Here is a 14,423-nt window from a genome sequence, read left to right as displayed (position 1 = left end):
AACTGCACAGAATATTCTGGGTGTGGCCTCACCAAGGCCCTGTACAACTGCAACAACACATCCCTGCTCCTGTACTTGAAACCTTTCGCAATGAAGGCCAACATACCATTTGCCTTCTTTACCACCTGCTCCACCTGCATACTTATCTTCAGCAACTGGCGCACAAGGACACCCAGGTCCCGCTGCACACTTCCCTCCACCAACGTACAGCCATTCAGGTAGTAATCTGCCTTTTTGTTTTTGTTTCCAAAGTGAATAACCTCACATTTATCCAAATTATACTGCATCTACCATTGATTTACCCACTCACCCAACCTGTCAAGATCATACTGAAGGATCTCGGCATCCTCATCAGTTCACCAAACTTGGTATCATCTGCAAACTTGGAGATTTACATTTTGCTACTTCATATCACTACTGCCATTGGTTTGAAACAGAATCCCTACATCACACCTACTGCTTTAAAAACAATAATCTCAGCTTTCTCTGGCATGAAATATTTATTATCCAAGCAGAATTCTAACACTTGTCTACCCAAACATCAATATTACTCCACGTGTGATGAGGCTCTGCCACTTCTCCAACAGATTGCAAACAAAATGCTGAATAACCAAATTGCAACTTTCATTCCTGACTCACTCTCCCTCCAGCAAACATTTTATTTTACTTCATTTACTGATACAAGTGAAATCATGAATTTTTATTTCCTCTTGTTGCTTCTAAACCTTTTATATGTTCTTCTTTCTATGCACTGACCCAGATCTATCACTATACCTCTTCCCTTTTACTCATTCCATTCCAGCACATTATTTACAGACTCTCTTGTTCATTATGCTGCCTCGGTTATCAAATCCACTGTCCATACCTCTGTCATTGCAATGGCTTCTTTACCAGTCTCCCACTTTCCATTAATGTTAACTTGCCAAAACTTAACTACCTGGATCACAGCACTGGAAAGTCCCACCCATTCACGAGACCCATTCCCAATTCTGTTTCAATGCCTCCCCCAGTATCTCTTCTATCTGATGCAGTCTTGTATCTTTCAATTCCTCAACCATTTAGTTTTATGGATTCTCCTTTTTCATTCATTTCTCTTTTTTAAGCCATTTCAGTTCATTTGGAGTCATTCTCATAAGAAATACGAAATAGGAGTAGGCCATTCAACCCCTCGAGCCTGCCTGGCTATTCCATAACATTATGTCTGACACCTGCCTTAGGCCTCAACTCCTTTTTTGTGCCAGCTCCTCATAATCCTCAACTCCTTGAAATTTCAAAATTCTATCTGCTTCTTCTTTAAATATTTGCAATATTCTACCCTCCTTAGGGCGTCATGATGGCTCAGTAGTTAGCACTGCTGCCTTTTAGCATCAGGGACCTGGTTCCATTCCACCCTTGGGAAAGTGTCTATGTGGAGTTTGCACATTCTTCCCATGTCTGCATAGGTTTCCTCTCTCAGACCAAAGATGTGCAGGTTAGATGGTTTGGCTATACTAATTACCCATAGTGTCCAGCAGTTGTGTAGGTTGGGTGGATTAGCCATGGGAAATGCAGGGTTACAGGGATAGGGTAGGAGGTGAATCATGGTGGGATGCTCTTCAGAGGATCAGTATGGACTTGATGGGCTGAATGGCCTGCTTCACCCTGTAAGGATTCTATGACACTCTGCAGTATAGAATTCTACGCATTCACTAACTTCTGGGAGAGGAAATTCCTTCACATCTCGGGTTTAATGAGTGCCCACTTATTTGTAACAATTTCTCTTAGTTGGCGTTTCCCCACTAGAGGAAATATCTTCTCAATATCCACCCTGTCAAGCCCTCGCAGAATCTTGTGCTTTTCAACAAGATCACACCTCATTTTTATTCACCCTAAGGAATAAAATCGAACCTGTTTAGCCGTTCTTGATAAGTCAACCCCCTCATCCCAGGCACCAGCCTAATGAATCTCCTTTGAACTGCCTCCAAAGCAAATGTATCCTTTCTTAATACAGGGAACAAAACTAGGTATGCCCTCACCAACACCCTTGGCAGTTGTTACATGATTTCCCTGTATTAAAAACTCCAACCCTCCTGCAGTGAAGGCCAAAATGCTATTTGCCCTTTTAGTTACTGGTTGCACCTGCCCGCTAACACCAACAAGAACACCCACATCCCTCTGGGCTGCACTTGTTTGGGGTGTGTCTCCAATTAAATAATAATCTTATAGTAACAACAATAGTTAAATAATAGTTTTAATTACTCCTACCAAACTGCAGGCCATCACTCTTTCCTACATTAAATTCTGTCTGCCAGGTTCCTGTCCACTTACTTAACCTATTTATATCCCCTTGCAGATTCCTTACATCCTCAACATAAGCTGTAATGATAATGGCAGCATTCGCCCAAATATTCCAGAATTTACTGGATTCCAGAAAGTTTCCATTGGATTGGAAAACTGCCAATGTGATGCCTCTGTTCAAGGAAATTATAGGCCAGTTAGGCTGACGTGTCAATAGAAAATTGCTGGAGTCCATTATTAAGGAAGAAATAGAAGGACATTTGGAAAAGATTGATGCAATCAAACAGAATTGACATGGTTTTGTGGAAAGGAAATCATGTTTGACGACTTTGCTTCGAGTTCTTTGAGGGCATAAGCAGAATTGGTTAAAAACAAGCTGATAGATACATTTTCAGATAGATGTTCTGAAGAAGGGTCCCAACCCGAAACGTCAGCTTTCCTGCTCCTCTGATGCTGCCAGACCTGCTGTGTTCCTCCAGCTCTACACTGTTATCTCTGATAGATGCAGTGCTTTTGAATTTCCAGAAGGCATGCAGAAAGGTGCTACATAAAAGGTATCTGGGTAAAGTATTAGCTTGGATTGAGGACTAGTTAACACGCAGAGGCAGGATTAATGGGTCTTTTTCAGTTTGGAAAGATGTAACGAGTCAAGTGCCACAACAATCAATCCTAGATTATTTACTGCCTATACTAATAACTTTGGGGGAGAGGGCAGAGTGTAATGCATCCAGATTTGCTGATGATACAAAAATGAGTGGGAAGGCTTATGAGGATTAATGTTAACTAATCCTCAATCCAAGCTAATACTTTACCTAAATACCTTTTATGTAGCACCTTTCTGCATGCCTTCTGGAAATTCAAAAGCACTGCATCTATCAGACCCACAAAACCATGTCAACTCTGTTTGATTGCATCAATCTTTTCCAAATGTCCTTCTATTTCTTCCTTAATAATGGACTCCAGCAATTTTCTATTGACACGTCAGCCTAACTAGCCTATAATTTCCTTGAACAATCCAATGGAAACTTTCTGGAATCCAGTAAATTCTGGAATATTTGGACAAATGCTGCCATTATCATTACAGCTAGACTCTTTAAAACCCTTGGATGCAGGTCAACGGATCTTGGTGACTTGTTGCTCTTCAATCCCGTTAATTTATCATATACCTAGTCTCCTGAGATTGTTTTAAGAATTTCCTTCCCATTAGCACTTTAATTTAAATTATCTGTCATTTTCGCAGTCACATCTACCATGGGTCTCAAACTCACTTTAGCTGCTCCTTTGCTTTTATATTTCAATCAAATCTCTTGTTGATTTTGTTTCTTGTCAATTTACTTTCAGAATCAATTTTGTCCCTTTCCATTCGTTTTTTAGTCATCCACTGCTAGTTTTGAATATTTCCCAAACCTCCAGCTTATCATTAGTTTTCACCTGTTGCTGTGGCTTAGATTTTGATTGGATACTCTCCTTAAGCACCTCTGTTAACCACAGGTCATTCATCCATCTCATTGAGTTCTTCGCTTTGGTTTGCAATAATTTTTCCTGAGAGTATGACACATCTGCTTAAATGTCTGCCACTGCTCAACTATTAACCTTCTCCTTAGTCCATTTCCCCAGCATCTCCATCCTGCAACAATGCACTCCTCATTTCTTGAAAGTGCCTTTATTTGAGGATACTGGCTTAAGACTAGAGTTGCTACTCAAAATGACGTCCTACCATATTGTGATCACTATCCCCAACAGGATCCTTAAAAATGAGATATCCTAATAATCTTACTTTATTACATATTACTAGATCTAAAATAGTGTCCACAGTTGAGTTCTACAACTTACTGCAGTAAGAAACAATCCCAGATACACTGAAAATTTGACTTCTAGTTACTCTTGCCCATCTGATTTATCCACTCAATATGCAGATTAAATCACCCATGCCAATTATAGTGGCCTTATTACATGCCTCCATTATTTCCCATTTTATGCTTTTGTCCCCAAAAAAAGTTGCCTCACTGTGGGACTATAGACAACTCCCAGCCATGGCTTCTTTCCCATGCTATTCCTGGTTTCCACCCAAACAAATTCCACATTGCAAGCCATTTCATTAGTCACCACTGCACTGAAACTTCCTTTATTAATAATGTTACTTCACCTTCTTTTCCTTTTTGTATATTTATTCAGAACATTGAATACCCTTGAATATTCAGTTTGCCATCTTCATTATCCTACAATCAAGTCTCTATAATAGCTATCAAATAATTTATTTCTACCTCTGCCATCAACTCATCTATCTTGTTATAATCACTGCATGCATTCAGATAAAGAGCCTTAAGTTTTAGGATCAAATTACTGCAGATGCTGGAATCTGTACTGAAAACAAAAAAAAAATGTTGGTAATCACAGTGGGTCAGGCAGCATCCATGGAGAGACAGCAAGCTAATGTTTCAAAGCTAAAGGAGTTATCAAGACTTGAAACGTTAGCTTGCTCTCTCTCCATGGATGCTGCCTAACCTGCTGTGATTTCCAGCAATTTTGTTTTCAGCCTTAAGTTTTGACATTTTACCAGTATTACTTACTGTGGTTCTAACATCTGCTGTACTCTTTTGCTTATATTTCCTGCCCCCTTCCTGTCACACTTGTTTGCTCCTTCATTATCCTGGGCCTCTGCACTCACATGCCTTATTTTTTAAAAAAATCTTCCTTCAAATGAATCCTCTGACCTCAATTAATCAGTTTGACGTGCTATCTACAACCCTAGTAATATGATTTGTCAGGACATAGGTCCCAGCATGACTCAAATGAAGTCCGCCGCAATGGAACAGCTCTCTTTCCCATGTACTAGTGACCCATGGCTTCCTATTTCCTGCATAACTATCTCTGAGCCATGCATTTAGTTCTTTAATCTTACTTAGCCTACACAATTTGCACATGGATCAATTAGAAATCCTGAGACTACCAACTTTGTAATAAAATCCTGAGAATACCACCTGCATAATTTAATCTACCTACATTATTGGTACCTACTTGGACCACAATAATGGATCCTTCCCCTCCACTTCAAGCTCTTGTCCAGTCCAGAAGAAACGTTTCTAATTTGGCACCAGGCAGGAAATATAACTTTCGACTCTAACTTTGTTGCAGAGAACAGAATCCATCCCCTAAGTCTGCTATCCCCTATTACTTCCACATTTCTCTTCTCTCCCCTGCCATTGGACCACAGTGCTTTGGTCAGTTTGCTCATCCTCCTTGCAGCTTGCATCCTCATCAACATCAGGAGCAAGAACTCCATGTCTCTTGGACAAGGACATTGACTTAGCCTCCTCCAAAAGACAGCCCAGGATCCCAATATCTGTCTCACTCGTAAACAAATCTTCCTATCCCTGGCCGTGATTAAATTTAATATAATTAATCTAAGTGGGTGGTTGTGTCCTGAAACAGTGACAAGGTAACCATTCCCCCTCTTTAATGTGTCACAGGGTCTACAGCTCAGATTCCTGCTCACCAGCTCTGAGCCATAGTTCCTCAAGCTGTTAACACTTGCTGCAGATGTGGCCATCTTGGATTGTACTGGTGTCCAGCAGTTCCTACATATTACAGCTGCATCACTTCACCTGCTTAGCCTCTCAATTCTATTTGATTAATTAATTGGCTGTTAACTAGCTTAAAAAATAATTTTCCAAATGCAGTCTTCAACTGTAATATTGTCTCCTGATTTAAGCCATTTAGCCAATCAAGAAAAACATGAAAGAAATACCCAATCACATCCTTGTCTTCCTGTGATGTCACACTTCGGTTCTGACAGGTTGAAACAGACTGAAGGGGCTCCACGCTGCTGGATTTTAATTGTTCATTGCGACTGCCCTTCCAACAAACATCAGTCTACTCTCCCAGTCGGCTTCACCAGTGATGCCGATTTGCTGCACACTTGTCCCTATCACCTCTGTATTCTTTCCTCAAGCATTTTCATCAATAAAAGATTAATTGTTTCATTCATTTGCTGCTTTGGGACCTAGCCGTGCCCAAATTAGCAGTTTCATTTATCTAAAAAACAGCAGCATGTGTATTGCAAAAGTAATTAAATGGTTGTGAAAAAACTGAAATCCCCTGAAGATGTATCAAATGTTATTGAGTCTCTTCACACAGTCACCTCCTCTACTTCAATCTTTGCCAATTTTTAAAATCACTCTCTAAATGACCTTGTGTTTTTCTGTTACTGAACTAGCTTTACTATTGCTTTGCACCATAGCCGATGGTTATTTACCTTGGGTTTTCAAGATAAAACAGCATGCAAGCTTCAGTTTCATGGTAACACTTTCTAATTGAGTACAGCATGTTAAAAAGCTCGTGTTGAAATTCTTATTCCCTTGGAAGAGAGCCAGAAGCAATTCACCTACCCTCATCACTGGATGTTTCCAGTTTGACAACAGACAATGGAGACCTAGCTGGGGGCTTGCTGAAGGGATGGCGCCGACTCTTTGTGATCTCCTTCTTCAACTTTGGATAATCTGGGGGCACCTGTAAAACACAATCAAACTCAGGCAGAAAAATTACAGAATATGGGGCAATTAAAATGCCTAGATTTCTGCTCAATGGTTAACTAAGTAACAAAGCACAGAGCCACACTGTAAAAGGTCATATGCTGTATTAAGATAGATACAATTGAGGCAGACGTTCTCATGTGAACCTAGACAGTGTGACATGATTTGACAACACATGCCCTTTTTTAGCTCAGTGTTCATACATTCATTTTCCCAAATGCTTCCTGAACAAAAAGTGGGATGGGGATCCAAAACCGAATGTTGTGCACCTGATTGTAAACGCACTGACTTATGTCAGCAGCTTTATCCAGGACCATTCTGGTCACTATCGTAGTAAGCTGTGTATTTAGTCACTGAGCTATTCTGGCAGCTACGTTAACCAATGATCTTCAACACTTTTCTTTCATGCAAATATCAGTTCCAAAGTTGATCGATTTAAAACATCCATTGATATTTATAAATGGCCTTCATTTACTGGTATTAATGCAAAAAGTCTTAATTTAAACTATTGCTAAAATAGTAACTGACAAGTGTTGTATTGCAGTTTTTGCTTTTTCCCAAGGCCATACTCAGCCATGCCAGATAGATTGATTCCACTACGTTTCTAGTACAAATACATCTGAACAAAGTATTGAAATTTAGGCTTCTAAACAAGTGTAAACTTTGATTATTATAAATCGTGTGTGTAAGGCACAAAAGATAAAACTTATAAACAGAAGTTAAAATCAGAAGACAATAGACAGCACAGTCATTATAGTGACGTGCAGTCCCAAAGACCATTAGATTATTCTGTACCTTAAACCGGTCACCATAAATTGGAATTCAAATAGGATTATGCACGTCACTAGAAAGCACCAGGTTCAGTTCATCCCGAAAGGTTACGGCCGTACATTTTCATTTCAAAAGGACAGTTCTGATGAATGCTCATCAATCTAAAACATTACATTTGCTTCTCTCTCCATAGATGTTGCCAGACTACAGCATTTCCAGCTTTTATTATGCCTATATAGATATTGACCACTGAACTTGCACCTCATTTTACAACAGGAATGTGTGTTCAGCACAACATGTACTGGATATTAGAAAGCACAGCAAAGATCTAGGGTTGTAACTTTATCATGCTATCGAATTCTTTCAGAGACATAAATACCTACAACAGCGAACATGTGGGTGGGGGTGGGGGGTGGCATGCGGTTTTGTGGTGACATAGAGGCAATATCGCTCAATTAGCAATTTAGAACCCCAGATTACTATTCCTATGACAAGGATTTGAAACCTACCACTGCAGCTGATGGAATCTGGAATTCATTAAACAGAGATAGAAATACAAATATAAAACTAGCTTAATGGCAACTATGGCAAGTTTCAAACCATACTAGTTCACAAATGCCTTTTAGGAATAAAAATCCGCTGTTCTTACCTGATCTCACATACTTGTAACTCCAGACCCACAGCAATGTCATTGACTCTTACCAGCACGGGAAATTAGGGACAGGCAATTAATATTGGCCGTGTCAACAATGCCCAGTGAACAAATTTGAAAATAAAAGGATGCAATAAGTTCCATCCTCTACCAGCTGAAAAATGCTACCCAGTGTAGTCCTACTTATCAACTCTTAGCCTATAGCCTGAAGGTTACATCACTAGAAAGTGACAAAAGGGATGGACAAGTGGCACATGAAATTTAGTCAGAGAAGTGTGAAGTGATTAATTTTGGCAGAATGCAGAAAGTTAATACAAAGTAAAAGAAACAGTTCTAAAGGACATGTAGGAACAGAAGGGCCTGAGTGCACGTGTAAAGATCATTACAGGTGACCTATCAGGTTAGGAGTGTGGTTAATAAAGCATATATTATCCAGAGTTTAATCAGTAGAGATTTAGAGCACAAAAACCTAGAGATTATACTAAACTTACATAAAACAATAATTTAAAGTATTAGTCTTGCGTCAGGGCACATTTTCGGAAGAATATGAAGGCATTAGAGAGGTGCAAAACAGACAGACAAGAAAAATTCCAGGGATAAGGAAGTTCAGTTACCTAGATTACATTCGTTATTAAGGGGGAGGTGATAGCAAAGTGGCAACATCAGTGGATAAGTAACCCAAAGGCCCAGGCTAATGCTCAATATATGGACAAGGTGAGTCAGAAGCCCCTTGAGCCTATTCCATCATGGCTGATCTGATTATAACTTCAATTCTCACCTAGCCTGATAACCTTTCAACTGTTTGCTTATTAAGCATCTATTCATCTGTGATAAAAAATATTACTGGACTTAGCTTTCACCACCTTTACAGGGAAAGAGTTCCGTAGACTCATGACCCTCAGAGGAAAAAAAGATTTCACTTAACTACTGTTTTAGCTGGACAAACCCTGATGTTAACAATCACCTTGGCCTAGATTCTCATAATCCACATCTCTACATCTACTGCACCAAGACCTTTCAGGATTTTGTTCCAATAAAGTCAACTCTTACTCATCTAAATGCCAAAAGAATCTGCCCATTCCAGATATTAGTTTAATAAACCTTCTGAGCTGCCTCCAAAGGATTTATGTTTTTCCTTAAAGAAGGTAACCAATAACTGTGTACAGTATGCCAAATGTGGTTTCTTCAGTGCCCTGTATAACAGAAACATGGCCTTCATACTTTTGTGTTCAATTCCCTTGATGATGAATGGTTTCAAATTAGCTTTCCTAATTACTCGCCATACCTGCATACTAATCTTTTGCAATTCATGCAAAAGGTTACCCTGATCCTGCTGCATCTTAGAGCTCTGCAATCTCTCACTACTTAAATAACATGCTTTTTAAAAAAATTCTTCCTGCAAAAATAGGCAACTTCACAGTTCTTACATCATTCATCTTTGCCCATTGACTAAAGCTGTCAATACAAGTTTATGATTTTGTGACCTCTTCACAACTTTTCTTACTTATCTTTGTCTCATCAGAAAATTTGGTAACCCCCTTTGTTCAGTCATCCAAATCATCATATAAATTGTAAACGGTTGCTGTCCCAACACACATGCCTGTGGCACACCACTCGTTCCACCTTGCAAACCTGAAAAAGTCCCTTTTACACCTACTCTGTTTCTTATTAGCCAGTCAATCTTATTCTTAAGCTAATGTGCTAAACCTTACACCATGAGCACTTATTTTCTACAATCATGTTTAATGCGGCACTTTGTCAAATGCCTTCCGGAAATCCAAGTGTGGCATCTCCAATGATTCCCCTTAAGCTACAACACATTATCATCTCAAAAAGCTCTAATAGATTGGTCAAGCATTATTTCCCTTTCACAAAGCCATGCTAACTCTGCCCGATTACCTTGAGCTTGTCCAAGTATTTTGCTAAAATATCTTTAATAATGTCTCCTAAAAGTTATCCTATGATAGATGTTGAGCCAACTGGCCTGTAGTTTCCTGCTTTCTGTCCGCCTCCCTCTTTGAATAAAGGAGTTACATTCACTATCTTCCAATCTAATGGAACCATCCCCAAATCAAGATATTAGTAACTTCCTCAATATATTAGCATGAAGCCTATCAGTGCATAGGCACTTGACAGCCCGCAGCTCCAACAACTTACTCAGCATCACTACTCTGGTGATCACAATTTTTCCGAGTTCCTTCTCTTTCATTTCACAATTTATTGTTGCTTCTGGGATGTTACATGTTACTCTATAGTGAAAAGGGATACCAAATACCTGCTCATCCATGTCCTGGTGACATGGGGCTCAAATCTCACGGGCAGGTGATGGAATTAGGAGTCAATTAATAAGTCTTGAATTGATTAGCTTCAGTAATGGTGACCATGAAACTGTTGTCATAAAAAGCTTCCTGGATCACAAATTTCTTTCAGTGATGTGGCTAAAATTCCGGTTTGGGCTGATAAATGGCAAACAATATGTGCCACATACGTGCCAGGCAATGACCACCGCCAAAAAAAGAGAATCTAACACTCTCCTCTTGATATTTAAATCGGCCTTACAATTCCTGACTTTGTCAAACAACATTGTGGGGAGCTTATCGTTGACCAGAAATTCCTTTGTCAATACATATCAAAACCTGAGACTCGATCACTTGGTAGAAAAAGGACCACTATGTGCAAGCTTCCCCTCTGATTTGAATGATATCACCATCCTTTCATTGTTGCTTGTTAAAAATCCAAGAACCCATTCCATAATAACACACTAGGTGTACCTATTCCAAATGGATTGCTGTGATTCAAAGTGGTGGCTCACTAACAACTTCTCAAGAACCACTGGGGCCTAGCCAATGATGTCCACATCCTGCAAACGAATAAATAAAAAGATTGCTGAGCAAGGACACATTTTGTCAAAGCATTTTGTTTTGCAGTCATCAGGACAATTCACAAAAAATACCAACATAAGAGGAAAACCACATTTATACTGTATTTGACGTGGGGAGAGGAAAGAGTGCTGATTGTCAAGTAGACTCTGTTGGTAAAGGTATTATCATTGTAAAGTCATCACTTAGATTATTATCAGCTAATTGCCAAGTTTCATTTCAATTTTAAACCAGGCTGGTTGACTGTGATCAATTTGGTCAAACTTGGCTAGCAAGATTGAACTCCTATGCTATAACCATTTTATTCCCTGGTTCCTTTACTCTATGCCTCATCTAACAAAAGAAAGTATTCTGTAATCCTTCTTCATCACCGAACACAACCTTTTCTTGTTAGAACAGTACAATGTATGATAATTTTCTTCCAAAGAAAACAAATGAATGTCCATGACCCCAACAAAGAAAATTGCAGGACAGCATTTCACTTCTAAAAATTTTATTGCAGCAAACAAACTAAAATGTATAAAATTCAAACATTGACCTGCAGCCTATCAAATGTCCCAGCCAAGGTTATTACTCGCAAGACACAAATCTCCAAATCCTCTTTCACACCACAGTAGTCCTGATAGTACAGAATCTCCAAAGACTCCTTTTCTAACCTCGAAACACTCTGGTAGGTTATGGCAACACAAACAGTTGCAATGGGTCTTGTCCAACCCACAATCCCTTGTTCTTCCTGTCTTCAGGTATCTGCTCTTTCAAACTGCATGAAACCTATAACAGTTTCTTTATTTTCATAGACGTACTTCAACATCAGCATCTGTTTAAAGACTGTCAACCAGAAAATTGTTCCATTCAGAGACCTTGTTTGCTTCCTCCTTACATTAATTTTGAATGCATTGTTAATCATCTGCTACAGAAACAGGCCGAAAATAACACCACTGCAATTAGCTCTCGTTTTACTCTTCACTTTTTGCCTGTTCATCACCATGGCAACTTCAGGTCACAAGGGCACTTCCTGAAACCTAATGATGTCGTAATTGGAAAACCAATGAACCCTCCTTCAGAATACTCCGACTTTCTTGAAAAAACATTCCAAATAATAAAAAAAAAACAGGCTTTTTGCAGCACGCCATCACAGTATTCTCTCATTTGCTACGAATTCCCTTTCCTTATACACCTTCCCAATGCATTACACACTTCTTCAAACTGAATTCCATTTGCTACTTTTCTTCTCACCAGAGCAATCACTCATATCTGCCTACAGTCTACAGGCACAGCAATTTCTACATTATCTGTAAGCTTCTTAATCATGCCCTCTATATTTAATTTGGAGCTTGTGAGATACATGAACAGCAAGGGATCTCATGCTTAGCCCTGTAGAATTCCTCTGAAAATAACTTTTCAGTCAAAGAAACGTGAGGACTATCACCGAACCAATTTTGCATCCAACTATTTCTGCCCTAACTTAAAATAAACAGCATGCTAGGTTTATTTAGGAAAAATACCCAGATTAACATCTTAAATTTTAAAAGTTTACATATCTATATTGAAGTTTTATTCTGAAACACCCATAACTGTAGGTATGTTTTGGTAAATCAGCTTTCAGAAAAAATGACAAAGTAGCAATGAATGAGGAAGGCAATTCAGCCACTCATCTGTTCAGAATGATTCTAAACTCCTCCACAGCAAGACTCAAGCGTTTCTTGATTGATTCTAGTTAGTAATTGGTTTTTCAGTGGTTTGTCCTGAAATTTATTTTTTACAATGTTCATACTGTGTGAGAATGTGTTTCCAGATATTAGTCCTAAAATTACTGCTCATGATTTTGAAACTATACTCAAAGTAGTAAATAAATCAGACATCAACGTAGCTGTGGTTTGTTTTTGTAGAAGAGGCATGTAGAAGGTAACTTTCATTTAAATAGGAAATATGTGCGCGCGTGTGTGTGTATAAAAACACCAAAATAAAGTAAAAACAGCAAGGATAGACATAAGTTCAGAGTGAGGAGTTTTAAAGGTCTGGGTTTTTCTTTAAAAAAGTCAAATGTGGAAGATTAAGGGAAGAGGACTCATTCAGTAAAAGGATTTGCCAGCAACAGTGAATCAAAGGGAGAGAATATGTTAAGGGACAGATTATGTAATCCTTTTGGCATTTTTTTTTTTAAGGGCAGATGAAAATGAATAAACAGCAAGCCCCATACTCATTAGTTTGGTCCAGTCGGTAGGCGTCTTGTTTTTAGAATAACGGATTGAGAGTTGAGGGACTGCTGCTTTATTAGTTTTGGATTCCTTCAGACAAGGGAAGGAACACAGAATTGCCGGAGATAACAAGGTGTACAGCTGGATGAACACAGCAGGCCAAGCAGCATCAGAGGAGCAGGAAAGCTGACGTTTCGGGCCTAGACCCTTCTTCAGAAATGGGGGAGGGGAAGGGGGTTCTGAAATAAATAGGGAGACAGGGGGAGGCGGATAGAAGATGGATAGAGGAGAAGATAGGTGGAGAGGAGACAGGCAGGTCAAAGAGGCAGGGATGGAGCCAGTAAAGGTGAGTGTAGGAGGGGAGTTAGCCCCCTTGACCTGTCCGTCCTCCCTGGACTGACCTATCCCCTCCCTAACTCCCCAGCTACACTCACCTTTATTGGCTCCATCCCCGCCTCTTTAACCTGTCTGTTTCCTCTCCACCTATCTTCTCCTCTATCCATCTTCTATCCGCCTTCCCCCTCTCTCCCTATTTATTTCAGAACCCCCTTCCCCTCCCCCATTTCTGAAGAAGGGTCTAGGCCCGAAACGCCAGCTTTCCTGCTCCTCTGATGCTGCTTGGCCTGCTGTGTTCATCCAGCTATATACCTTGTTGTTGTGTCAGATTCTCCAGCATCTGCAGTTCCTACTATCTCTGAAACACAGCATTGCCTCCTTGCTGGTCTAGGTACATATAATGCTCCTCACAGTGTTTGTACATAGTGTCACAGGGTTAACCACTGCCCATCCAAACCACCAGAGCAAACAGGTCTCAGTTAAAACCTACAACTGGAGAAACATTCAGTTAAAAACTGCAGCACACCCCTCAGTTCTAAACTGAAACCACAATAGTTTTGTCCAGCTTAAAAAACAAAATGACTAGGAAAGAAAATCCCATACTCAAACAGTTTGTTCAAGATTATATTGTCTCTGCTATTCATGACCATTTCCTTCTTCAAGACCTCGTCGTATTATCCAGAATCGTCTGGTTTATTACTGTTCAAAAACAGACGATTCACACATTCGCTTACTGAGACACCTTGGTAGCTTTGCAGTGCATCAATTGTTATAGAAA

The 14,423-nt window shown here is 39.6% G+C and overlaps 1 protein-coding gene across 1 annotated transcript in view; it reads right to left on the bottom strand.

Moving 5' to 3' along the window:
- LOC109935489 (lysine-specific demethylase 4B-like) overlaps window positions 1–14,423 on the bottom strand; it is a 112,525-nt gene that overhangs the window by 82,992 nt on the left and 15,110 nt on the right. Inside the window, exon 5 of the mRNA XM_048613895.1 lies at window positions 6,666–6,786. Coding sequence (XP_048469852.1) covers window positions 6,666–6,786 — 121 coding nt within the window. The remainder of the gene's footprint in view (window positions 1–6,665; window positions 6,787–14,423) is intronic.

The sequence above is a fragment of the Rhincodon typus genome, chromosome 29 (genome assembly GCF_021869965.1).
Source record: "Rhincodon typus isolate 14 chromosome 29, sRhiTyp1.1, whole genome shotgun sequence".
NCBI lineage: Eukaryota > Metazoa > Chordata > Chondrichthyes > Orectolobiformes > Rhincodontidae > Rhincodon > Rhincodon typus.
Note: the sequence above shows the minus strand (reverse complement) of the source record. Positions and strands in the feature narration are given on the sequence as shown.